Raw genomic sequence first — 25,872 nt, forward strand, 5'->3', positions numbered from 1 at the left:
CCCTTCCCCTCACTCACGGCACCCACCGCCCCGCTCAGCCCCGGCCCGGGGCCGGGCCGCGGGCACAGCGAACCGCCGGCAGTCGGGACGAGCGGCACAGCCGAGGGGCAGCGCCAAGGGACCGCGGGGCCGCGACGGCTCCTCGCTACAACCGCCAGCCTCAACCCCCTTGGCTGCCCCTCGCCCCGCCCCTCGTCCCGCCCCTCCCATTGGCCCGGCGCCGCGGGGGCTCTCGGGTGTTGTAGTCCGCGGCGCTGGCGGGCGGGGCGCTCCCAGCATGCCTTGCGCGAGCGAGGCCAGTTCCGGCGGGGCGCTCACCGGGGCAGGTGAGGGGTCGGGTTGGTGTTGTGGGCGCAGCCCTTCGGGGTTGTCCCCGGGCGCTCTCCGGTCTCGGTGGGCCCCAGCGGTTCCGACCCGCTCGCTGAGCCGGGCGCGCGGGGCTGAGACCGCGTTCCCAGCAGGGCCTCGGGGGAGGTGCGCGATTAACGGGCCTGGGAACCGTTTGCCGGGAGACGTTCGGTAACGGCCCTGGGGCGGCCGCTTTGGCGGCTCCGGCCGCGCTGGGCCCTCCGCAGGCGCGTCGTGGAGCGAGCCCGGCACTGCCCGCGCCGAGCCCTGGCGGTGCCGTGTCCGGCTGCCTTGGCGGGCACAGCCCCTGCCGTGGGATATGTGCTCCTAATGCTGCGGCTGAAGTGCTTTTGTGCCTCTTATCTCATTTTTCTAAGATTGTATTGTGTGCTTTAACGTGCCCGAGAATGCCAGGCTCGTGGTAGAATTACTGAGGTTGGAAAAGATCTCTGAGATCATTGAGTCCAAGTTTAAAAAAATTAAGAACTTGGTGTATTTTCAACAGTAGCATTGAACCCAGGTGTGATGTGTCCAGGAACACTTTCTGTCACACCACTACTGTTTGGAACCTGATGTGGTTCCTGGATCTGTGATGTGTGTCAGCAGTGCAAAGATGAGATGTTCTGGTTCTTGTTGTTGTGGCTGAGTTGGTAACAACTCTTTGTACCTGTACAGGGAGGTAACAAGGCTTCTAACTCCCTCCAATAGGTTGTTGCTGGATTTAGGGGAGATAGAACTAAGGAGCAGAAGTGGAGCACGTTCCTGCTCTGCTCTGGTGTAGTCTCACCTCGAGTCCTGTGAGCAGTTCTGGGTGCCAAAATATCAGAAGGTTCTAAAGCTGTTGGAGAGTGTCCAAAGGAGGGACGTGAGGATGGTGAAGGGTCCGAGGAGCAGCTCAGGGCACTTGGTGTGATCAGCTGGAGAAGAGGAGACTGAGGTCAGACCTCATGGGGGTCTGCAGCTTCCTCACGAGGGGCAGTGGAGGGGCAGCTCTGATCTCTGCTCCCTGTGACCAGGGACAGCACCCAGGGAATGGCTGGAGCTGTGTCAGGGCAGGGTCAGGTTGGATCTCAGGAAAAGGTTCTTCCCCCAGAGGGTGGTTGGGCACTGACCAGGCTCCCCAGGGCAGTGGTCATGGCCCCAAGGCTGCCAAAGTTCAAGGATCCTTTGAACAACACTCTCAGGGACAGGGTGGGATCGTTGGGGTATCTCTGCACAGCCAGGGGTTGGATTTGATGCTCCTTGTGGGTCCCTTCCAGCTCATGAGATTCCATGATTCTCTGTTATCAGCTTGATGGCTCAGTTGGAAGCTCCAACAACCTCCACACTTGTGCTGTCTTGAGTGTCTCCTGTGTTTTGTGACAGAAAGACCCATGTGGGTGTCACTGTGCTTGTGGAAGGGCATATGAGAGAGGGAATTGAGCAGAGCCAGTGCAGCTGAACTGGTGAGGGGTGATTGCTGAGCAGAGTTGGATTTGTTCTGTGTTGGGGAGTGGTTGCCTCAGTTGCTTCTCAAATCACCTCTCATTTATTTTAGTGTGGCTCTTACATCACTTTCCATCTACTGTCTCATGTTTCTTAGGCTTATCCTCCAAAAAGGTGCATTAAGTACTAAGTTTTTGTTTAGAGTTTTTTTTCTGCCTTCTGTTTTGCTCAAACAGCAATCTCCTAATCTAGGGCAGTGTGGAGTTTGCTGCCTGCTCTGAGCCTCAGCTCTGTAGAGTTCTGATTCTGATAAATAGCTGGGTGTTGATGGAGTATAATAATAACAGCAGCCTCACAGCGGTCATGGCTTACTCCAACTGGTAAATATGTTCAAGGCTGCTGCTCTTCCCTTCCCCAGTTGTGTATTTGAGGCTGGTGTCACATGTCCCCTCCAGGCATCTCCTCTTCGGACCAGACAACCCTGATTTCACTTCACCCAGGTCTTTTCATTTCAGCCCTAAGGGCTCTGATCGCTTTTGTTGTTCTGTAGATTGTGCTCCACTGTCCTCAGGTGCTTACAGAGCTGACATCATGCTCCAGTTCAGTGTGAGGTGAAATCTCAGAGTTTAAAAACAATAAAAAAGCAGAGATGGAGGCAGGGCACAGTGCAGGTGGTAAGAGTGAGCCTGAGTGCCTTGAATATTCTGAAGTCCAGCATAACCTGTCTGTCTTGTCAGTATTGCCCTGTTGACTGTGATCACCTCACCAAGGTTGTGTTGGTAACTTGTACCTGAGTGGGTCTGATTCTGACAAACACCTCTGTGGTTTATAATTAATGTATCTAATTAATAAGGGAGGCTGCAGAGACAATGAGCTTCACTTGCATCTGAATGTGCTTCTGCAAACCGCCCTGGATTTCACCTCCTTTCACATGCCTTTTTGCCTTCCAGGAGCAGCTTTCATCTGTTGTAGTAAGAAACATTTCTATTTTCCTCCTTAAGAGCCACTTAAATCCACTTCTATCTCTTTGTATTTTGATTTTGAGGTGTTCAGGCCTTTCATTTGTGCTCTGCCCTGCATGTTCTTACCTGAGAGCTCTGGGTTGCCCAGTGTAGTACAAACTGCTGCTATTAAGTAAAATAAGTGCTTTTGCAGATATCTTAAAGAAGGAGACATTTATCACCAGCTGATTAAGTAGAATAGATGGTGCTTTTGTAGTCTTAACAAGCCGAAGGAGAAGGAGGGGAAGAAAAGGAAGGTGTGAGAGAAAGGATCCAGGTGGGGAGTGAAGAGGTAGGAATTAAAAGTGGTTTCTTATGTTTCTTGGTGTTTCCAAGACAAAGACTCACAGTTGATCAGAAAATATAAGTATGGTTTTGAAATGTTACAGCTGAGGGAATCTAAAGAGCAACTGCTCCTGAAAAGCCTGTTTCTGCTCTCTTTTACTCCTCCCCAATGCCAGATTTGGCATTTGCCTGACCCCCAGAGTGAATCAATCTGAGGAATTAAATTGTCAAGAAGTTATCAGGAAGAAGAAAGACCTCTTTACATTGGCTTAGCTGCCCAGCAGAATATGTAGTGGGACCAAGCAAACCCCAGAAATGCTGCATGGTGGGCAATGACACTACAGGGAGGGGAAAGCACTTCCCATGGGATTGACTGGAACAAGCTGCCCAGGGAGATTGTGGAATCTCCTTCCCTGCAAATATTCAAAACCCACTGGACACAGCCCTGAGTGCTCAGGGGGACCCTGCTTGAGCAGGGAGGTTGGATGAGATGATTTCCAACCTGAATCATTCCAAGATTCTGTGCCTGGAGCTGCAGCTGAGGCCCTCAGCTGATGGATGCAGCTGTGTTGAACAGCTCTTTATGAAGTGCCAAACAAGAGCACTCCTGTGAGTGGTTATAGTGGTTATAGTGATTAATCTGTGATTGCTCCCTAAGGCTGGAAATAAACCTTCCAGGTAGTGCTGGAACTAGAGAACCTGTGTAATTAAGTTATGTCTGCAGAATGGTGGGCATGCTCCCACAATGAATGGGCAGGTGCTGCTGCTCCAAGTGTTTCAGCAGTTTCCAGGATTCACAGAGATAGGGCTGGGCTGCCTCTGAAGAGCTGAAACAATAAATGGTAGAAACATTCTCCTTACAACCTGATGACAGTGAAGTGTGAACCCTGTTTAGGTGACATGAACCACTTTTGGGAGCAGTGGGCAGTTGTCATTATTAGTGACTGTGTCTTAATTTAAGCAGGGCCATCCTGTAATATAAGACAGTTGGAGAAAACCCAGGAGTGTCTGACACATGCATTCTTAATTCTCTCTTTGCATTATAAAACATGCAGAGCAAGAGTTACATCCTTTTGTATAACACTAAGCATCTTTAGGTGTTTAGTCTTCTCTTGATGAGGGTATCCAAAGCTGCCTTAGGCATGTTCGGATTAGAAGGGAAGGAAATAAAGCCAGTGCTTCTGAAATCTTAATATAGGATTTGAAAGATGTGGAGTTTAGCATTATTGCCTTTTATTTTTCCAGTGTATTTGAATCCCAGAGTCCCCTGCAGCAAGAGAGAACTTTCAGGAAAATCTCAGCAGCTGTTCTTGCCTCGGGCTGAGGAGTGGATCAGAGTAGAGGTAGGAATTTGAAACCCCGCAGCTCTGAGCTGACCTCACCTTCCAACCTGTGGCACCTTGGAGCTGTAGCTCCAGTGGGTGATGCCTTGGTCTATGGAAAATGGGGGTCAGGAGCTAAATGTTGTGCTTTGCTTTGGTTCCTGAGGGCGGGATGTCGGAGCTGAGTGACGAAGCCAGCGAGTCAGAGCTGCTGAGCCGCAGCCTCTCCATGTGGCACGGGGTCGGGATGATCTGTCGGGAAGAGCTGGATGTCCCTCTGGACTTGCACACGGCCTCCTCCGTTGGGCAGTATGAAGTGGTGCAGGAGTGTATTCAGCGGTGAGAGGGGCTGGGGTGGGCACAGCTCTGGGGTTACCTCTGCCAGGGGTGGTTCTCACTGGCTGCCGCACTGGTCAGTGCAGCAGGGACACGTCCCTGGAACTCCCAAAGGCTTCTGGGGCACAGAGTTTCAGGGGCAAGTCTGCTGATAAAAATGACTTCCTTAGTGATTTAGCAGAAGGTGTCCCTGCCTATGGCAGGGGGGTGGAACAAGATAGTCTTTAAGGTCCCTTCCAACCCAAACTGCTCCATGATTCTGCGGTTTGGTGGAAGTTGTGCTAGAGCTGGAAGGAATTCCATGCAGGCTTCAGCGCTAGAATTTTTTTCAGTGCAATGATGGTACCAAGAGGAGCTGATTTCTTTCCTCTGTTATTTAGTGGAGACCTGGATTTAAACCAGAGGAACCGTGGGGGCTGGACTCCACTGATGTATGCCTCCTACATCGGCCATGACAACATCGTGCACCTGCTGCTGGAAGCAGGAGTGAACGTGAACATCCCGACCCCAGAGGGCCAGACCCCACTCATGCTGGCCTCCAGCTGTGGGAATGAGAGTGTTGCTTACTTCCTTCTACAGGTGTGTATCCCATGGTAAATAGGTAAAGCCACAGCACGTGGTTTAAATGCTCAGGGCAGGATCGTCCTCAAGCTGCAATGTTGTGTTGTGAGTTCCGCTTTGTGCAGGGATTTAAACTCTTGGTATCCCAGCACAGAGGGGCAGTAAAAGCCCGAGCAGAGGGGGTGCAGTAAAGGACATTGTCTCTTCTCTTGAAGCAAGGTGCAGAGCTGGAGATGAAGGACATTCATGGCTGGACTGCCTTGTTCCACTGCACCAGCGCTGGGCACCAGCAGATGGTCAAGTTCTTACTGGAGAATGGGGCAAATGCCAACTGCAAGTAAGGAGGAATCTGTCATTTTATTGTCATTTCTCATTCAGAGCATGCATTTCTCATTCACATATGAAAGCAACAGTTGGCACATACTCCAACACAGACACCTGTACCTTAGGACGTGTGGCACAACTGATACAAGGACAAACTGTACACTGAATGGTGGTCTGCCCATGTTGTCACTGTTTATTTATTACTAAGATCAAGAGAAATTATATTTACTGCTTGTTTAATTGTGAGCTGAACTCTGAAAGGAAAAGGTGCGACACCTTCTGAACACAAGTGCTCTTTGCAAGTCTTCCTGTTGAATTTTTTATATCCTCAGAGCGCAGTTTGATTTTTGAAGTGTGCAGTGCACTCCTGTGCCTTGGGAACTGCTGTACATTTATGCACATGGAATTGCTTGAGGTCAACAAGACGTTCTTGCTTTATTAGCTCCTGCAAAACTGCTTTTGCCTCTGGAACTGGAAGAGTCATCTGTTGCTGTGCAGCCAGTCAAGTAACACTGAATCTCCACGGGGAGTTTTTCTGGGATAGACCAGAGTGCAGTAGAACAGCCAGAATTTGACAGTTTATGATCAGCAAAGGTTGAGGGTTGGGGGTGTTCTGTTAGGGTATGGCAATAACTACAGCACAGTCCAGCTGTGATTATCCCAGTCCATGTGTTTGTTCTCTCTCTAGGGAGCCAGTGTATGGATATACACCTCTGATGGAAGCAGCTGCTTCTGGCCATGAGATAATTGTTCAGTACCTTCTCAATCATGTAAGTGTCGTGACAGTTCTCTGTAAAGCTGAAAGTCTGTGTCTCCAGCCCTCAGAGGAAGAACCACAAGTTTGACACCAGCCTTTTTTGCAGTGTTATGTTTGATCCTTGATGACAGTCAGAAGTCTCAGACTTCCAGGATTGCTTTCAAAGCGTGTGTTTTCTGCAGACTAGTACTGTGATTTTACACTGGCCTTGCAGGAACAGGAGTGAGGCCTGATTGTAGATTTAATTGAATAATGACTGAATTAGGAAACAACTAAAGCTGTAATTTTTCTACTGTGTTTACAGGCTTGCATGCTCAGGCTAGTGGGCATCTTCTGCCTGCAAAAGCATGCATGCCTCTTAAACAATTTGGTTTTAATATCCCATTTAAGTTGTCCAGCTTCCCACCAGAAGGAGGCAGCAATACAAAACACTTCTCAGATAAACAAGTTCCCCATGCACAAAGTCGATATTCCTGGGCTATTTGGCATTCAGGGATTGGGAACACTGTGGATAAATAGAAAGGCATCAGTGTATTAGTGGAGCTTGAACTGTCTGTCAAAGGTGAACCTGTATTTCTGATGGAGGAGCCAAGACAGTCCTTGGGGGTTTTTTATATAGTGCCTTCTGCTATGTGCATTTAAACAGGTATTTTTTCTACAGGGAGTGAAGGCAGATGTCAGAGATAACACTGGAGCCACAGCACGGACACTGGCCATGAAGTATGGACACCCAAAGATTGTGGGACTGATAGATTTGCATGCAGCCCCAGTGCCCAAGGTCTTCTGCAGGGGTCCAGGTAACAGATGTTTTACCTTGTTCATTTTAAGATGGAACCTGAAGTGAGGTGTTCAATGTTTTGAAAGCATATTACTGTGTGTAAGGGGTAGTGCTAGTTGGTCTATCCTGGGAATTCCAGCATTTCTGAGGATGGAAGAGTCATGAATCCAACAATTTTTGTCTGCTATCCCTTTTCTGACCTAGTTGAGTTGCTTCGCCCTCCCTCTTTAACATTTTCCTTTTCCTTTCCACTGCATTTTTAGGACCAGTAGCAAATTAAGTAGGTAAATTACTTACTGTGCTGCTAACAACATGTGTTTGAACTACAGGAAAATATGAAGAGCTGAGTTCCTCAGATGAATCATGTTCTACTCCCCAGAGACAGAGACCTGCTCGTAGGATGAAGGGTCCCAGCATCCACGACGGGCCCCAGGCTTTGGCAAAGATCACAGCAGTTGGGATGGGGTGCAAGAAGCTGCCTTGCTATGGTGAGAAGAGTTAGGAGCCTGACTGAGAGTCCTCTGAGGTCTTTCTGGGCCAGCAATTCTTTTTCTCTTCATTTGGGATTCGTGTGTGTTTTGTACAGAACAGAGGCAGTAAACACCATCATACAAGGCTATCCAATCTCTGGTTTAGAAAGAAAACCCCTTGAATTCTTTTGTCAAGGCTGGAGATTGATGAGTGGGACACTTCCCTGTTCCTACCTCAATGACTGCTCCCCTCCCAGCTTCCCTTTTTGAGGCAGGCTCAAAAGTTGGAGTCCTTCTCAAGCTGATGACAGAGGAAGTGGTCACACAGGCCAGGAAATCACTGATCATGAAAGTGAACTTGCTGTTCCTGGACCTGTCAGTCTTTTGCCTTCCCTAATGCTTGAAATACTGCTAAAAATGAGATTACAAAACCTTTGCAACAGGCCAAGAGACAACCAGGCTTCAATCCCTGGATGCAGTGGTGTAAAGTTTGTATTCCTGTGCCACAGGTATTTGTCAGGTTGATTACCTGGTTGAAATAACGAAGGATATAGACTTCAAAAGGATGTTCAAAGATCAGTTCCTTCTCTCAAAAACAGATATGTATTATCCCACAGGCACTGTCTGTATCAAAATGATACTGTGAGCTTCTTCAATGGCAGTGGGATGCTCCTGGTGTTTTAGCACAGTTGCAAAGGGGTTGGTTTTGCAGGGTGTGCTGGGCTGGGGATGGGACACAGTTGTCACCTTGCTCTCTTGAGCAGATGGTTTTGCCCTTTGATAATTTGGGTGTGAAGAGGAGAGGAAATGCTGAAAGCTGCTATTTAAGGTGCATGTCTGTTATGAGGCTGTTTCCTCTGACTTCTTTTCAATGCAACTATGGAAGTACAGCTGTTATGGGGTTGTGTGAGGGAGCATCTGCATTTCTCAGGTTTTCTCTGTGCCTTTCAGAATGAAACCTGCCAGTTGAGAAATCTGTCTCTTATCTTGAAATCCCTGAGTGGTTGTATTTTCTGCTGGAACCTCCCTGCTAACTTGTATCCTAATCTTAGTGTGTCTCCCTTCCTCTTGCACACAGAGCAGGTGCCTCCTCAGGGCTACGTCACCTTCAGTGACGATGGCAGCTGTGAGGGAGGTGACATCCGGAACCGGGACGTCACCTCTCCCATCAATGAGCAGGATGTGGAGAGCAGCAGCAGCAGGGGTAGGTCACTGCCTGAGAAAATGGTCCAGCTTGCAGTGGATGTGAGTCCAGCCCTTGGCTTGCATGTTCCTTTCCCACTAAGATGTTGAAATTGCAGTATCTCTCCTGAGGGAAGGCTGGGAAAGCTGGGACGGTTTAGCTACAGAAGACAAAGCTCAGTGTGGGGATCTCATTGATTTGTACAAATAATCTGAAGGAGGGTGTGAAGGAGATGGAGCAAGGCTGTGTCCAGTGGTGTCTGTGGTACTAAACAGACTTGGGGAAAGATTTAACATCTGGGATCAGATGTGATGTTTCTGTCTCAGGGTTGTCCCGTGTGATGAGTGCTGCATGTGAAGCCTTGCTCTGGATTTCTCCGTCCTTTACACCTCTAAGAGGTTCTGCTGGCAACTGTGTAGCAAAAACAGAATGTAAGAGGTTGAAGCTGACCTTAAACATTTTTCCCTGTTCCTTTACAGAGGATAATGTTTTCTCCAACAACAACTTGGGAACCATCAGAAGCAGCAGCAGCAGCAGCGAATGCCTGACCAGAGCCCTGGGAGTCAGCAGCGAAGGCTCCTTGGAAAGCAATGAGGTGGGGTCTTCAATTATCCTTTCTCTGCCTTCAGCTTGGCCAGTGCTGTCACCCTTACACAGCCTGCTGTGACTCTACTTCTGTGGGAGGTGAGGAAAGGTACTACTACAGGGACAAGAAAAGCAAGGAAGGGGAAGAGGTTGGAGGTTATTCCATGGTTTAAACTCACAGCTCACATGGTTCAAGGCAGCTCTGGGACTGATGTACAGAAGTGCCCTTAGACCTTGAAGGAGTCTGTACTAGTGATCCTGACATCTTTGCGCACTTATCCTTGGCCTTTACGTTTTGTGGGTGTTTTCTCTCCTTTCCAGGACTCTGACCATGCAAACAGTCCCCCAAGTCGGAAACAAGCCAAGAGCTTTAAGGTCAAGAACCGCTATAGCAACAGTGACAGCCAGTGGAGCCACTGCTCAGGGAAGGCTGGGGGCTCTGCTCAGCACGTGGTCCTTCCTGAGCCCCCTGCCTACACAGGGCCCCAGGTAAGTGCAGACAGTCAGTCATACAGCCTGTGTCACTGTGACAGGCCTGGGAGGCTTTTCCAACGTTGCCTAAGCTGCTCTCTTGGATAAAAGGGAAGTTGTCACCAAAACACCTTTGATTCCAAACCTCTGCCCAAACTTAAATGCTTGTGAAACAGCAATTTCTTGTACAGATAACTGTTTACTTAGGTGTTGCTTTTGCTTGGAGGGGTTTTCTATACCTTTCAGGCCTGTGGGTGTGCTACCAAACCTAGCAGTGGTGTGGGCTGGGGTAGATGTTGGTGTGTCGTTTTTCTCTGCACTTGCTAGAAGAGGCCATGGCTGCAGCAGAGAGTCCAATCCTGCCCTGCTGTGTGACTGTGGAAAAGGGCAGGGAACCAGGGGAAGCTATGTTTGCTACTGGAACCCAGGAAGGTGTTACAGCAGCATGAGGAAGCAGATACTTAGGATTAAGAGAAATGGTAATACTTTTTGTTTGCGAGGGTATAAATAAGTTTGGTTTGGATGGGCTACAGGACCTGGCAACATTCCTTGAGCAGATTGGGTGCCTGAAGTATCTGCAAGTGTTTGAGGAGCAAGACGTTGACCTGCGGATCTTCCTGACCCTCACAGAGAGTGATCTGAAGGAAATAGGCATCACGTGAGTGTCTGTCATGGTGTTCTCATCTTACCTTTGCAAACCATGCACAACCCGGTCAGGAAAGTTTAGCTAGTGAGTGCTGCTCTCTTCTGGCTGCCTCCACACAATTTTGATACCCCCTAGTTCTTGGCTGTAGCACACTCCTGCTATTCACAGAATCACAGAATATGCCAAGTTGGAAGGGACCCGCAAGCATCATTCAGTCCAACCCTTAGCCCAGCAGAGGACCATCCCCAAGAGTCACACATGTGCCTGAGAGTATCATCCAAACACTTCTTGAACTCAGCCGTGGTGCTGTGACCACTGCCCTGGGGAGCTGGTTCCAGTGCCAACCACTGTCTGGGTGAAGAACCTCATTCTAATATCCAACCTAAACTTCCAGTGACCAACCACCACCTGGGTGAAGAACCTCATTCTAATATCCAACCTAAACCTCCCCTGACACAACTTCAGGCCATTCCCTCAAGTCCTGTCACTGGTCCCCACAGAGAAGAGATCAGTGCCTACCCCTCCTCTTCCCCTCACAAGGAAGTTGTGACTGCAGTGAGGTCTCCCCTCAGTCTCCCCTTTGGCCTAGAGACAGATGGTGCAGTGCTTGATCCCTGGGGGTTTGCCCTGTCCCCCCAGGCTGTTTGGGCCCAAGAGGAAGATGACCTCTGCCATCGCCCGCTGGCACAGCAGCGCTCGGCCGCCCAGCGATGCCCTGGAACTGGCCTACGCGGATCGGCTGGAGGCCGAGATGCAGGAACTGGCCATTCAGCTGCACAAGGTGAGCCTGAGGGGAGCTCATCAGGGCCTCACATGCTGCAAAAAGTGATCAGTGGTGTGTTTTTGTGTTGTGCCTCTAATGTCTTTTCCCTTATCCCAGGCCATAACTTTTAGCGGACACACTCGGTGTCGGGTTGGTCCAATAACAGCACAGGTACAGCTTGTCAGCTCATGGAATATGCTGAGTTGGAAGGGACCCATCAGGATCATTGAGTCCAGCTCCTGCTCCTGCACAGGACACCCCAACAATCCTACCATGTCCCTGAGAGCATTGTCCAAATGCTTCTTGAACTCTGGCAGCCTTGGGGCCGTGACCACTGCCCTGGGGAGCCTGTTCAGTGCCCCTCCACCCTTGGGGGAAGAACCTTTTTCTAGTATCCAACCAAAACCTCCCCTGACATAACTTCAGGCTATTTCCTCGGGTCCTCCTTATCCTCTGTGCTCTATGCTTGTGAAGCCTCTGTGTCTGTTTCCCATCCAGCTGAGAACTATAGGAGCCAGGGGCAGGAAATGAATCCCTACTCATTTCGAGCAATGCCATTTTTATGGTGAAGTTGTGCAGCCATCAGTGAACAGACTTGTGTTGGTTTGGGAAATTTGCCCTAATGAATGTGTTTGTAAATGAAGAGGAAGGCAGAATTGTAATTTTGGGGCTGGGCTTGGTGTGGAGAGAACCTGTACTCAGTGTACAAGCCTTATCCAGCTTCCTTTCCCACTGGAAAAGAACCGTCTGGTTGCCTAAGCCATTCAAGTGACTTCAGAGCCATGCCAGAGTAGCAGGAATGAGAGTGATGTGCAGTAATCCCAGCCTGATCCCCTGTTCTGCTCTGCTGCAGAGATGTGAAGAGGTGGAGGTGATGAAGGGCCAGGTGTGCCAGGAGCAGAAGCTGCGTGCAGTGGCTGAGAGCTGCTTGATGGAGCGGGATGAGACCTGGAATGCCATCCAGTGCCAGCTCAGAGAGGCTCAGGCCATGACCAAGGATGCTGGAGTCCTGCTGGATCAGATCAAGTAAGTGATTCCCAGGAAATGACACTGAGGCTGCTGGGAAATGGGGTTTGGGGTCATATTGGCAGTCTTACAGGTGATGTTTAGGGTAAGACAGGAGAACTCACCTGGAGCGGAACCTGAACCCATTTTGGATCCTGCCTGCCTTTCCCTAGTGGAAAGCCACAGCCATGGGAGCAGATGTGATGGCCTAGTCAGATGTACAAGCTGTAAGTGGCCTGACTTTTTGGGGGTGCTGGGTGCTCCTGTTTCAACTAGAAGGAACCAAAAGGCTGAGGGCTTTGTGCTTACCCAGGGTATACCTTGATGATCAGGTGAATGCAGAAAGGAGTTAACTTCCAAACCCTTTCAGAGAACTCACAGTGTCCTGCCCTGGCTAGTGAGGAACACTTTCCTTGCAAGTCTGACACCCAGCAGAAAATCCTGCCCTGTCCATTCACCCCCACCTCCTGACACACCTTTTTATTGACTTTGTGGTGCTTTTCTCTCAACCCCAGTTGGACTCCTGTCACAGGCCCTGTTCTGTCCACTGGTAGAACAGGCACATCCTTGGAAGTGGCATTAATCCTGCTGCTTATGAACTCCAGCCCAGCAGGGAGTAGGGCACGCTCACTGAGCTGGGGTTGGATCCAGAAGGACAGTAGAGCAATATTCCCAGCTGCAAGAGGCAGAGCTTGGCTTTTTCCCTGACTGAGGAGCTGAGGCTGCCTGGTAGAAAGGCTTTGCTGTGCTCTGAGGATGCACTGCTTGAATTGATGGGATGGTGATGACAGCCAGAGAACTTTTGTGCCTTTCTGATGCCTGTCCAAAGGTCACTTCCTTCGCCCATTAAAAACCTTGGATCAGTCTTGATTCTCACACCAACCAGGCACAGCCCCTGGCTTGGGCTTCCTCCTGCTCACCCCAGCCCCTCCTTCTCTTGTCCCCCCTCAACTCCTCTATGAATGAGGCAGAGATTGCTGTGGATGGAGATGGGGCACAGTGATGATCACCCCAAGCTTTGGCTGGGGCACATCTTCCTCTTCCCAGGAAGGAGCAAGGAGCAGTTTGTAACCCAGGGCCTTAGAGGCTGTCCCTGGGCACCCCATGCAGGCTGTAGGAGCACACAGACCGTTGTGGCCAGGAGAGTCCCTGTGCCCTGCTGATGGGCTGTGTGTTGTTTGGCAGGAGCTGTCAGGCAGAGCTGTCCTCCCGCCTCACCCCGGAGCGGGTGGGCAGCGCAGCACCGGACACCGGAGAGAGTCGGCGGCCCGGGGAGCGCCCAGGTGAGGAACACCCCAAACTACAGAGATGGCTGCAAGGAGGGGGGAACAGGAGGCCCCAGAGCCAGCCCCATGCTTGTCTTTCCTTGATGAAAGGATGAAGTCAGAGAGTTGGAAATGGATGAGCAGCCAAACCCTTGCACTGAATGTAAAACGTGCTCGTGGGAAACGTTTAAAGCACTCGGGGTGTTGGGAGTTCAACTGCGGCAGAGATTCACAGCAACTTTTGCTTCTCAGCAAATGGGAAGTTTAGGGGTCTGGCAAGTGCTTGTAGATAGAAATGCAGAGGTGTAAGACAGGTGTTCAGTGACAGCCCTGCTTCTTGGGCCTCTGACTGCACCTTGGGTGTGTCACTGCACTGTGCACTGGAGCAGGGGCTCAATCAGAAACTGTGGTTGGTTCCCTATCCCAGTTTGGGGGATTGTCCCGTTCAGTTTGTGGGGCAAACACCTGTGGGTAGGCCTGGCCAGCAGCTCCTTATTGCAAGGAGTTAGCAAATCATCCCTGACAATGTTCAAGGCCAGGTTGGATGGGATTGGAGCAACCTCGTCTAGTGGAAGGTGTCTCTGCTCATGGCAGGGGGGTGGAGTCTTTAAGGTCCCATAAGGGAGATGGTGTTTAAGGTCCCTTCCAATCCAAACCAGTCTGTGATTCTGTGATCCTCCTGCCTGTGACACACTTCTTTCTGCTCTTTGCTTCCTGTTTTAAAAGTGAGACAGAGATCCTGTTGAATTCTGTCCACTACACTTAATCGCTGAGATTTTTAAATATGACCCAAACAGTATAAAAACATGAGTTCCAAAGTGATAGAATTGTCAGAAAACCCCCTCAGGTTGGCACGGGCAGTTCCAGCATTCTTCCCATGTGACTTAAAATTCCAAACTGGAGCCACTTTGGGTGTGGATGCTTCCCAGCAACACCAGCCCTTTGTCTCTGCTCTGTCACAGAGAGCATGCAGGTGGATTAACTGTGTGGCTTCTGTCCTTGCAGTGCTGGAAGGCTGGCCACCTTCCCTGAAGTCCCTGAGCTTGCCTGAGCTGTCAGCTGTGCTGGAGGAATGTGTGGAAGAGATGGGTAAGGAGGGAAGGACTCTGGGCAGGTGAAGGGACTGTTGTGCCAAGGGAAGGCCTGGCTGGATGGGTTTCTGATGGCTTGGAATGGTAATTGAGAGGGACCCAACAGTCCATCCTCATTCAGGGAAGGCTCCAGGCTCTGAAGTTGGTGCAGGCATTTTCTTGTGCTTCTTCTCACTGCAGATCTTGGGCTCTGCCTCATCCTCTGCTGAGAGGCCCAGGCTGAGAGATGGCTCCTGCATCTCCTGCTCAGTGGTCAGAGCTGCTTGGGAAGTGGTTCCCAAAGTCTGTGTTCTGTTCTCCTGATAACAGGAACTTGTCCCAGCCACAGACAGATACACCCTGTTTTTGGGATGCTGGAAGCTGCAGGGGAGCAGGCAGCAGGAAGACAGCACAGCAGTGGCTGAGTGCAGCCTGTTTTGCCCTGTTCCCTGCCCTGTTCCTAACGCTGATTTTTCCCTTTGGTTTGTCCTCAGGAAAAGCTCTGCAGACTGTGACTCAAAACCTCCAAAGGCTCCAAGCCCCGGGGCAGAGCGAGCCGAGCTGGCTAGAGCCATAACACAGCAGGAGGGTGAGTGGGAATCACTGCCATCCATCCACAGGGACAGGCTGTGGCACTGAGGGACATCACCCCTCACTGCCAGTCCCAACCAGTGCTCACTCACAGCACACGCACCAGGGCTGGGCTCCAACTAGTCCTTACGTGCCCTCTGGTTGGTTTTCCCTTTGGAAAACCCTTAGTCCCCTCATCTCTCTGTCCCACCAAGGGGTGACTGTCCTCTTTTTCCCGGTGGCTGCAGGAACTCTGACGTCGGGTGACTGTTCCACCCGGAAGCTGAAGGAGCGCGGGAGCCGCGCTGGCAGCGCCGCGGCTCTGCCGGGCACCACCACGGCCGGGGGGCCTGGCAGGAGGGCTCGGCCAGAGAACACACGTGGGAGGACAAGGGACAGCAGAAGACGACAGCCAGCAGCATTCTGGGCCTGAGTGCTGCCTGGGTTCCCAGGTTCCCTGGTCACGCTGGAAGGTTTAGGTTAGGAGGAGAAGCTCTGAGCTCGAGAAATTTTACCTGCCTTAAGATTCCTGCAGCCCTTGTTGTTCAGGTCTGTGTGGTGTTAGAAAGTTGGCAGTTACACATAGCAATCAATTAATTATCCTTTTCTGCATCCCAACCTCCCCACCAACTCTGAAATGTGTCCTTGGCTCCTCCTGTGCCATGTGGATTGGCACAGAGGACGTATCTGAGGCCATAAGGAAGACAGGCTGTTGTAGAGGGTTGAAGTTTGTAAAGTTTGGCTCTTTGAGCTGCAGTGAAGCTCTGTTCCTAGTTGGAATGTCTGCCCTACTGCCATCCCAGATCTGGGCTTCAAAACCTCTTCCTTCAGCCAGCCCACCCTGGTTCTCTTCAGATTCTTGCCCTCCTCAGGGGTTGTTTGTGATCACATGTTGTAGTTTAGGAATGGAATTCCCCAATTTACTGCTCCCCCTGAAACACTCCCAACCACGCTCATTCCCTCCTCCTGTGATGGGATGGAGAAGAGAATTGGAGGCACAAAGGGTAAAGATCAAGAGTTTAGATAAGAACAATTTACTGGGAACAACAATGAAATAAGAAAACAAATAGTAACAGCAACAATATTAACAACAGAGGGTACAAGAGAGGCGAACAATTCTTACCCCCCTGACTAAAAGTCACCCCTTTCCCCCAGCCCCTCTGTGTGGCAGGAGGTAGTACAGAATAACTTCCTGGTCCTGGTCATGCCCCTCCTGGCCACTCTAAAAATTAACCCAGTCCTGGTTATTCCCTCCCCAAAAGCCTGGTTTTGTGGTAAATGCTTTGTAGCTGCTTTGCAGCAGAGACTGTTGGTCTGCTTTGTCCATGCCAAGATCCCAGTGTTGGCAGTGGCTGCAAGGCAGATGTTCCCCTGGAAGTACATGAGAGAGAAGGAAGAGCTCAGGACTGTTGAGCTTCCCATGCCTGTGGCAAGCAGCAGAATGCCAGGGCAGCAGAGCAGGAACTGAGGGATGGCTCTGTCCCCCATGGGAGATGGGCACAAGAAACCACATCCCAGATGGAGCTGTGGTGCAAAGCTTTGGTCCTCACCACTGCCTGCCTTTCATTGAAATAGTTCTGCCAGGGCATTCCTGTGTGGGCATTTTCAAAGGACAGGCAGTGCAGGAAGAGGTCCCTCCTCTGGGAGCTGAGTGGCCACAGGGGCTCTGGTGACAGGGACCTTGGTGTAAAATGGTTTCCAGCAACTCTGTGTTCCCATTTATTACCAAGTCTTGTGAGGGGGGAGAAAAACAACAATGAAAACCTGAGGTCTGTGAGTGATGGCCTTGATGAGTTGAGAAAAGTCTCTTGGGGAAGAGGATGAAACTGTGTTCCTCTGATTTTTGGACCTTGGTCCAAAAATAATGCCAAAATACAAAAATCCATTCTGGCTCCATCCTTTGAGCTGGTCACCCCTTCTGATGAGCTGCCCGAGGAGTCCCCTTAGGCAGGGTTGAGAGCTGGTCTGCCTATGTAACAGGGACATCTGCTCTGACTGGGGGGTCTGTGCCTCCTGGGACAGCCTTGGGGCACCCACTGTCCCAAACCAGGCAGGTGTGACCCTCTCTGCTGTGCCCCTGCACCACTGGCAGCTCCTGTGTGCTGGGGGTGCTGCTTTCTGCTCGTGTTTAACTCTTAAACTCACCACAACACACTATTTTGTCATTTTTAGCAAATGCCATGGTGCACATGGCACCCAGTGCCAGCTGCAGGACAAGGCTGCAGGAGCTTCATCCTGAAGAATTTTGATGAGGTGGAGCTAATTCTCCTAAGGCAGCATCCCTGGAAATTCCTCAGAATTTCTGGAGGTTGTGCTGAGAAGAGTATTCTGTGCTTTGTCTCTCATTCCCTGTCAGTGGAGGAATGGTGGGGAGTGCCAAGGCTTCCCTAGCCTTGGCAGTGCCTCTAGCTGCACCATACAGGGTTATCAATGCAGTGTCCCTTGAATTTAAGGCAAAACCACCTCAAAAAAAACTCAGGGAAAGGGCCTGGGAGCACCTGGAGAGCAAGGGAAGCTCTGGCTCAGCAGTGCCTTAGAACTGGGTGGGCTTTGCAGGACACGGCTGGAAGGAGACTACATAGATTTAGGTCTGGCTTTGCTCACTCTTAGAGTGGAAAACATGGGGTTGGAGGGGTTAAGATGGTACATCCAATAGATTGTAGTGCTTGGGAGCCTGGGAAAAGGGGAAAGATGGGGCAGCGTGTGAGTGAAGGAAAAGGAGAGGCCCCAGAAAAGGTGCTGCAGGAGCCCAGGTGTAAAGGCTTCAAGGGGTGTGAAAGCAGACAAGGGGACGCTGGGGTGGGAATTTTCTACAACAGTGTTTCCCCAAGGAGGCAATTCCTTAAAGAGGATGTTAACCAGCATTCCTGGCTGCCAGGGTGGCTGTGCAGGCAGCAGGGAGCCTGGTGCTACCCTAAGGCAAGCTGTCTGAGGAAAGTAGTAATTGCTAACTTGGGATAAAAGAATAAAAAGTGAGAACCTGTTTGTGGTGTGTGGGTTTCTCTGGAGGGAGCCAGACTGTGGAATCATGAATTAGTTCCCTGATTTATTTGGGGCAGTGGGTAATACATACACTGCTTTCCAGCTTCCTCTCCCAGGTGGTTGCAGGCCCAGGGGACTGGGAATGCCTCATCCCTGGCTTCCCAGCCCTGCCCTGGCTCCTCTCAGAGGTGCCATCCTTGCAGCACCCACCAAAGAGCAGCAAATCAGCACCTGTGGAGCTGCTGGAGCGAGTCCAGAGGAGGCCATGGAAATGCTCTGAGACCTGGAGCCCCTCTGCTCTGGAGCCAGGCTGGGAGAGCTGGGGAGGTTCCCCTGGAGAAGAGAAGGCTCCAGGGAGACCTGAGAGCCCCTTCCAGGGCCTAAAGGGGCTCCAGGAAAGCTGGAGAGGGACTGGGGACAAGGGATGGAGGGACAGGACAAGGGGCAATGGCTTCCCACTGACACAGGGCAGGGTTAGATGGGATATTGGGAAGGAATTCCTGGCTGTGAGGGTGGGGAGGCCCTGGCACAGGTTGCCCAGAGAAGCTGTGGCTGCCCCATCCCTGCAAGTGTCCAAGGCCAGGTTGGACAGGGCTTGGAGCAACCTGGGCTAGTGGAAGGTGTCCGTGCCCATGGCAGGGGGTGGAAGGAGATGGTCTTTAAGGTCCCTTCCAACCCAAACCATTCTGGGATTCAGCTCTGGGTACCCAAGAGCTGTGTCCCTCCCTCAGAGCAGACAGAAGCAGCAGGCTCTGCTTGCTGAAAAATAAACATTTATTTACATCTGAAAAGAGAGTTAATGTGTAAAATGGTCTCATGGGGGCTACATCAATCCAGGACAACTCCTGTGTGACTCCAGCATGGCACAGCCTCTTTTCTTGGTGTGCTTGAGACAGCCCCTCTGTGAGACACTGCAAGAGGCTCCCCCAGCCTGTCAGGGAAGGGGCAGGAGCTGGAGAACCTTCTGTGTCCATGTGCCTGTGCTGCAGAGTCCCAGCTGCTTCCTCCAGCCTGGAGGGGCCTTTTTTGCAAGAGAAAGGAAGCAACCTGCTTAGGAACAAGTACTCGGGAGCATGTCTGTCCTGCTCCTGAGGGTAACAGCAAGGACTCAAGGTGATGGTGGTGACTGTAGCTGCTCCCGGCTCTTCCAGGAGAACACAGGACCAGGACAGGAGCTGGAAGCCAGGCACATGCAGCCCCGCTCAAATCACTCTGCCTCAGATGCCTCCCTTGCCAAGGCAGAGGTGTCAGTGCTCCTGAGCTTCCTGGGCTTCACAGGCTGCTTGGAGAGGGTGGGCTGATGCTTTGGCACCTCACTGGAAAGTGAACTCCCTGACTCAGCCTTTTGCCACCAAAACAGTTCCTGAACCAAGCGTGGCTCCTGTCTGGGCCTGCCCAGCTCTCCCCCAGCAGAGGAGGGGGTGGTTGGGCTGGATGCTGGACCTGGGATGCAGAAGGTTGGGCTTGGCTCTAGCTCCAGCAAGCTGATACTCTCAAATCCTTCACTCCCTTGTGACTTTGAGGCTCCATCCTTGGCTCTGCCCACAGCAAGGGGGGACCTGCTGCAGAAGAGGCTTGGAGAGGAGGAACCAAGCAGTGTGTGCAGCTGAAGAGCAGCGAGGAGGGGGTGGGTGCTGGAGCCATGTTCTGTGTCCGTGATGAGGATGGAGAGAAGAGCTTCACAAGATGACTGTGGATGTCTGGGAGCCGTCAGGGGGTTGTTGAGGTGGTCCTTGGGTAGGACAAGGAGGGGAGGGCAGGGATGCCTGTCTTGATGTGTTGGTGCCACAGGAGGGTTTGGGCAGAGGGGCAGCAGGTCCATGCAGCAGTGCCAGGCTGAACAAAGTCTCCCATTCCCACTGCTGAGGGTCAGGCTCCCTCCAGCTGCCATGATCCCCTCCCACATCTGCCCGGGCAGTGTGGGTGGGCAGGGGGTTCCCCTGCACACGGCTGGTGGGTGCTGGCAGGGGTTGCTGATAGTGCACAGATGGTGGTAGGAAGCAGTAGCTGCTGCCCACGCAGCCCCCAAGCCCAGGCAAGGTGAGGCCCCCAAGGAGGCAGCGATGCCTGGCAATGTCTGGGGTGCCCATCTCCCCCTTGGACCACAGTGGGGGGATGTCCCTTCCACCAGCTCCAATGTGGCACAGCCAAACGCTGGTCCCAGCCTGGACATCCCAGGTGGGCACTGCCCAGCACAGCTCCCCACAGCCCCCCATCCTCCAGCTGGGCCCTCGTGCCCGTCGTGGACAGCAGCCCCTGTGCCCTGGCTCTGCAGGCAGTCACTGCATCACTGGGCACAGCAGAGCAGCCCCTGTGCCCTGGCTCTGTGGGCAGTCACTCCATCACTGGGCACAGCAGAGCACCGGGTAGTCGAGCTTCCAGAGCTGCCACTTCTTCTTCATCTCAGACTTCACCTGACACGGAGGGGAGAAGGGGGGCTTATCCCTGGCCACGCCCTCCCCGCAGACACAGGATGGGATGGGAAAGGCTGGAAGGAGACGCTGTGGCTGTGGCAGGTACGTACCTCCTTGTTGGCAAAGCAGTACAGCACGGCCACCAGGAAACCCTGCAGGGAGAGCAGGGAGTGAGCCCCCACTGCCATCCCTCTCCTGGGGCTGAGATGGGCTTAGACTCCCCCCAGACCACTTCTGGGTGCTTTTAGGGCTGATGTCCCTCTGCCACCGCTGCCCCAGAGAGCACAGGAGGCACCATCACACACCCGACACCGGGGCAGAGGGTGGGAGAGATGGTGTCCCCCACCCCATGGAGGCACCACGGGCAGAGCAAGCTGGAAGAGGCCCCCCCATTATGTGCTCAGAGCAAGGACGTGTCACACTCGTGCCTCACCTGGAAGGAGTTGAGGAAGAGGGTGAAGAACACCTTGATGTAGCGCAGGATGCCCGTGGTTTGCTCGTCGGTGGCGAAGATGAAGACAACCTCATGGATACCAAAGAGGGGGATGAGGGTGAGGGTGGCTTTGGCCAGCCTGGAAGAGTGTAAGGGGACCCTAAATCTCCAAGTTAAAGTCAGGGTGGTCATTTAAGGACGTGAAGGGCGGAGGAGCAGGGTGGGGATGGATGGGGAGGGGGAGGTGGATGTGGTGTTATCCCGGGACCAGGGATGAGCCACGAGCGGCCACCCCCTCCCTCCTTCCCAGCTCACCGCAGCTTGTAGTCAGCGTAGCCCTTCTGGTTGGCTCGGAGCTTGGCCAGGATCACCTTGAGGATCCGCATGAAAATGAGCAGGTTGATCTGGGGAGGGGGAGACAGTTCAGGGGCACACAGAGCCCGGCACCCCCACCCCTGGCAGCCCACCCTGGCCATGGCATGCACCCTCAGGGCCTGCAGCAGATGGCACACCCTGTGCTGCCAAGGCTGCTGCTGCCCTTCCTGCCGTCCCAAAATCCTGACCAGGAAGCAGCAGGGACCGCCCCCAGCCCCTTTCTCTGGAGTTAAACACCCTCCTTCCTGCACGGAGCCTGGGGGTTGGCAATTCGCTGTTAAAAAAACAACCCCATCTCCATTTCCCTGATCCTTGGAGGCCAATCCACCTTCCTGCACTCTGCTGGGAGCTTCCCCAAGGGACCACAGCCCTGCCCAGGGCTGGGAGCCAGGGGCTGAGCTGCTGCTGTCCAAAAAGGCACAGGGGTAGCAGGTGTCCCCTACCAGGGAGGCAAGCAGGATGGGGATGCGGATGATCCACCAGTAAGCCATGTTCTCGTTCAGTGCCCAGCACCTGCCCAGGGACACACGGAGAGCAGCACCGTCAGCCCGTGCCAGGGGTGCAGGATGAGGCCAAGAGCTTTCCAGCCCCAGCCAGGTGGCTCAGGGACCCTGAGCAGCCTCTGTCCAGTCCCAGCCTGGGGCTGAGCATCCCGGAGGAACCCCCACCCATCCCCACTCACTCTGCATTCTCCTTCAAGTACTTGGCCGCCATCCAGGGCACCACGAACACCACGGGGGTCCCTGCAAGTCACACAGCAAACCCTGTAAAACCAAGCACCCTCCTGAGATTAGAAACCAGTCCCAGGGCAGGGGCACCGTGGGGACACCCAGGGTCAGCAGGGCCCCCACCCCGCACCCTCCCGGGGCTGGTTTGGACCATGGTGCCCCCCAGCACCGGGTACTGTACCCTCCCCACCGCACACCCAGGTGACCCCTACCCCAGCCCAGGTAGAGGTAGAGCCTGTAGTAATTCTTCTCGGAGAACACGGCCCCGATGAGCAGCTTGTAGAGGTAGATGGCTTCCACCAGGAACCAGTAGTGGTTGGCCAGGATGCAGTACTGCATCAGCACCTGCGCCACCCGGCACCCCAGCGCCGCCTGCCAAGGGAGAGCCCCCGTGGGACTGGCTGGGTGCCCACCCACAGCACCACGGGCACCCCGAGAGCTCCCCCATGGAGTGCACAGGCACCCCAAGATGTTTTCCATCAGGTGTATGGGGTTACACAGGCACCCCAGGTGCTCACCCACAGGGGCACGAGTACCCTTGGGCTCACCCAGAGGGTGTGTGGGCACCTCAGAATCTCATCCATCAGGTGCATGGTCTCATAGAGACACCCCAAGAGCTCACCCACGGGAGCACAGGTGCCCTGAGCTCACCCAGAGGGTGTATGGGCACCCTGAGAGCTCATCCATCAGGTGCTGCACAGGCACCCCAAGCACTCTGAGAGCTCAGCCACTGGGTGCAGTCACCTCAAGAGCTCATCCCTCAGGTGTGCAGGGCACTGCACAGGCCCAGAGCTCTCTCATCAGGTGCACAGGTACCCCAAGAGCTCACCCAGAGGGGCATGGGCAGCACAGGCCCCCCAGAAGCTTGTCCACTGGGTGTATGAGCACCCAAGAACTTGCCTACCCACACACACAGTACCCCAAGACCATCCATCGGGTGCATGGGCAGCACCAGCACCCCAAGAGCTCACCCACCAACACGGGGCTGCACAGGCACTGACACCCCCTGCTCCCCCCTCCCCGGGGGCAGGATCCCCACCCCACCTCCAGCCCAGCATTGATCGGGGTCCCCCCCAGGGCAGCACTTGCCTCATGGCTCAGCAGGTTCTCCCAGTCAGCCACCTGCACCAGCTCCCCGCCCCAGCGCCGCTCCAGCAGCGCGTCCTTCACCATCACCGAGGTCGCCCGCAGCCCAAAGGAGGCGAAAAGGTTGGCGTGGATGTAGTTCCTGGTGCAGCGGAGGTTCCTACCGAGTGCCAGGGGTCAGGCAGGGCAGCCCTGGGCTCAGCTGTCACCAGCTGGCAGGGACCAGGGGCAGGGCCGTGCCCCCCCAGCTCTCCCACCTGAAGACAGTGAGGACGAGCAGGGCAGAGATGAGGGTGAGGAGGGACAGCGAGTACCCCACGGTGTAGAGCACCTTGAAGCTCACCATCAGCCTGCGGGCACCCTCCTGCAGGGGAGCACAGCACCCTGAGCCCGGGAGGGCAGCACCTGCCGAGTGGTTGGGGTGCCTGTCCATCCCTGGCCAGGGTGCCCTGTCCATCTCTGCCCAGTGCCTGGGCCAGGGTCCCACCTCCTCAGCGGTGACCTCCATCTCCTCCTCGCACTGTGAGTAGTCCCTCCAGGGCTGGCTGCCGTTCACCGTCACCCACTGCCCGTCGGCACCGCACCGGCGACTCACCAGCCCGTGTTTCACTGCGGACACAAAGCACCAGCACGTTCCCCTTGGGCTCCCCCAAACCCCTCTCCTGGGATGGTAGGTCAGACCCTGCTCAGCCCCAAAGACCCTCTTCCAGGGCAGGCATGAGCAGGGCATAAGCTGGGTGTGCTCTGCGCCCCACGTGTGCCCTTACTCCAGATCTGCTTGTGGGTCTCTCTCCCCCCATCATCAGGCAGGAGGGGAACCCTGAGAGCCTCCCCCCCCCAGCACGGCTCTGCTCTGGCTCCCAGCGGTGGGACGGCAGACGGGCATCCTCACCTTTCTCAAACCAGGGCAGGTAGAAGGGGCAGGAGACGTTCACCGCGGTGCCGGGGCTGCCGTCGGGCCAGCAGGCGTACATGTCGAACGTCCGGTTGCAGAACAGCCCTTGCAACGGCAGTGAGGGGGGAAAAGCTGATTGTCAGACGCTGCTGGCACAGCCACATCCAGCCCTGCCATCCCAGCACCTCTGAGGGGGCTGGTGTCACCCTGAAGGGGCCGTGGTACCCCACACCAGCCTTGGACCCCCCTGTGCATTCCAGCCCTGGGCATCCCATCTGAGATCCTTGTCAGTCCTCCTGCTCATGGGGGTGACCAGCACGAGGATGCTGGAGGAGGGATAAAGCCCAGCCCTGGCTCTGTGTCCCCTGTGTCTGACGCTGAGCTGGGCACGGTTGGGTACCTGCTGGGTAGGGCTCGCTCGCCATCCTCCTCAGACACTCGTCACGGTACCGCAGCCACTCCTCAAAGGTCTTCTCCAGCACCTTGGCCCCGCCGTGCTGCAAGTCCAGAGCTGGGTCAGAGCCTCCTGCCCCACCACCTGCATCCCCCTGGCAAACCACTGTGTGCTGCTGCATCCTCGGGATGGGCAGGGACACAGGACGGAGCCAGGACGGAGCCTGCTCGCCGTGGGTCAGAGGCCGGCAGTGTCAGCCCTGCTGCCCCGTGGCCCCAGCTCAGCCCTCACCGGCACAGAGAACAGGCACATCCAGGCCAGTTGGACAAGGCTCCCAAGGCATCCAGATCCAAGCATGTCCCTCGTGGCTGCTCCCACCAACCTGCAACCAGTGCTCCCAGTGCCGAGGTGCATCTCAGGCTGAGCTGGGGACCCGGATCCTGAGGGAGAGGTGGAGGAATGAGCATGGCTCGGCTCTGCCGGCCACCCACCCCAGTGTGGAGGAGGAGATGTGCTTCTCCTCAGGCAGCAGAGAAGATCCCGGGTATGTCCTGGGCTGCCACAGCCCCGGATCACTTCCCTGCTGGAGACAAAACCTCGGGGAGCGCCAGGCAGAGTAGCCGGGGTGTGACTGGATCACACCTCTTGGATGAGCCTTGCCAGGTTCTACCCACCGCTGCCGGCCCCGGGCTGCGACGGTGAAACCGCGGGGGAGCAAAAGCCACCGTGACATCCGACGTGACAGCCCCAGTGCCACCGCTGCCACCCCAGCAGGTGGCACTGGGTGACCCGGGAAGGGGCCATGGCTCCAGGGCCAGGAGACAGGGAGTCCTCTCCAGGGGTTCCCCGGGACACCCCTGCCCCGCTGCCTGCCCGCGGATGGAACGGCCCAAACCAGCCGCGCCCCATCCCCTCCCGCCCCGACCCTGCTCGCAGAGACCCCTCGCAGCCCAGCCGGGGGGTTCGGGGGCAGGAGGAGCACAGTCCCCCCCGGGGCTCCCCGGTCCTCCCCATCGCTCCAGGCTGGACGACTCCAGCCCGGGCCCCCCCTTCCAGCACGGACCCGCCGGTCTGTGCCCCCCTGAGGATCCCCATCAGGTCCCGCTCGGTGCCTGCGGGGGTCTCGCTGCTCCGCCGGGGCTGCGCCGCTCCCTCCGCCCGCTTACCCGAGTCCGCGGTACCGGCAGCCCGGGCAGTCCCGGTGTCACGGTATTCCCAGGATTACCGGCAGCTGTTATGGTGTTCCCGGTATTACCGACAGCACCGGTGTTCCCGGTGTTTCTGGCAGCCCTGCAGCCCCAGCGTTCCCGTTGTTCCCGGTGTTCCCGGTATTCCTGGTGTTCCCGGTATTCCCGGTGTTCCCGGTGTTAGGAGCAGCCCCCGCCCCGCGAGGTGAACGC

At 54.4% G+C, this 25,872-nt stretch overlaps 3 protein-coding genes across 11 annotated transcripts in view; 1 reads left to right on the forward strand and 2 right to left on the reverse strand.

Moving 5' to 3' along the window:
* Positions 1-169, reverse strand: part of CUNH16orf71 (chromosome unknown C16orf71 homolog) — a 92,669-nt gene extending 92,500 nt beyond the window's left edge. For all 6 annotated transcript variants that reach the window (XM_027683523.1, XM_027683527.1, XM_027683525.1 and 3 more), the window contains exon 1: positions 18-169. The gene's annotated coding sequence lies outside the window, so the exon portion shown is untranslated. The remainder of the gene's footprint in view (positions 1-17) is intronic.
* Positions 170-207: 38 nt separating this feature from the next.
* ANKS3 (ankyrin repeat and sterile alpha motif domain containing 3) lies at positions 208-18,147 on the forward strand. 4 transcript variants are annotated; one of them, XM_027683528.1, is made up of 18 exons: positions 208-326; positions 4,305-4,402; positions 4,548-4,720; positions 5,098-5,296; positions 5,494-5,615; positions 6,291-6,372; positions 7,021-7,156; positions 7,467-7,625; positions 8,686-8,811; positions 9,270-9,385; positions 9,697-9,864; positions 10,380-10,504; positions 11,132-11,273; positions 12,109-12,281; positions 13,446-13,543; positions 14,531-14,614; positions 15,090-15,184; positions 15,414-18,147. In XM_027683528.1, exons 1-17 carry the CDS (start codon positions 278-280, stop codon positions 15,170-15,172), a joined length of 2,133 nt encoding a protein of 710 aa, XP_027539329.1. In that variant the 5' UTR covers positions 208-277; the 3' UTR covers positions 15,173-15,184; positions 15,414-18,147. The 4 variants fall into 4 exon arrangements, with proteins under 4 accessions (XP_027539329.1, XP_027539331.1, XP_027539332.1 ...); XM_027683530.1 differs by lacking the exon at positions 208-326 and adding an exon at positions 372-393; XM_027683531.1 differs by lacking the exon at positions 208-326 and adding an exon at positions 608-783.
* Positions 18,148-20,454: 2,307 nt separating this feature from the next.
* LOC113967705 (glucagon receptor-like) lies at positions 20,455-25,872 on the reverse strand. The gene is made up of 14 exons (XM_027683533.1): positions 25,639-25,872; positions 24,764-24,912; positions 24,479-24,575; positions 24,076-24,183; positions 23,671-23,792; positions 23,441-23,547; positions 23,187-23,343; positions 22,310-22,469; positions 22,052-22,112; positions 21,813-21,882; positions 21,310-21,398; positions 20,995-21,133; positions 20,672-20,713; positions 20,455-20,561 (listed from the first exon to the last, which is right to left on the reverse strand). The coding sequence occupies exons 2-14, from the start codon at positions 24,884-24,886 to the stop codon at positions 20,490-20,492; spliced, it is 1,347 nt and encodes a 448-aa protein (XP_027539334.1). The 5' UTR covers positions 24,887-24,912; positions 25,639-25,872; the 3' UTR covers positions 20,455-20,489.

Source organism: Neopelma chrysocephalum, unplaced genomic scaffold (genome assembly GCF_003984885.1).
Source record: "Neopelma chrysocephalum unplaced genomic scaffold, ASM398488v2 Primary Assembly neopelma1_65, whole genome shotgun sequence".
Classification (NCBI taxonomy): Eukaryota; Metazoa; Chordata; class Aves; order Passeriformes; family Pipridae; genus Neopelma; species Neopelma chrysocephalum.

What these genes read in the sequence shown, in the direction of transcription:
- LOC113967705 (XM_027683533.1), bottom strand. Translation starts at nt 24,886, where the DNA reads ATGCACCTCGGCACTGGGAGCACTGGTTGCAGGTTGGTGGGAGCAGCC. An exon ending in CTCGTCCTCACTGTCTTCAG is followed by an intron (nt 23,344 to 23,440) that starts GTGGGAGAGCTG and finishes GGCACTCGGTAG; the next exon opens with GAACCTCCGCTGCACCAGGA. An exon ending in ACTGCTTTGCCAACAAGGAG is followed by an intron (nt 20,562 to 20,671) that starts GTACGTACCTGC and finishes CCTCCGTGTCAG; the next exon opens with GTGAAGTCTGAGATGAAGAA.
- ANKS3 (XM_027683528.1), top strand. Translation starts at nt 278, where the DNA reads ATGCCTTGCGCGAGCGAGGCCAGTTCCGGCGGGGCGCTCACCGGGGCA. An exon ending in GGTCTTCTGCAGGGGTCCAG is followed by an intron (nt 7,157 to 7,466) that starts GTAACAGATGTT and finishes TTTGAACTACAG; the next exon opens with GAAAATATGAAGAGCTGAGT. An exon ending in GGAATGTGTGGAAGAGATGG is followed by an intron (nt 14,615 to 15,089) that starts GTAAGGAGGGAA and finishes GTTTGTCCTCAG; the next exon opens with GAAAAGCTCTGCAGACTGTG.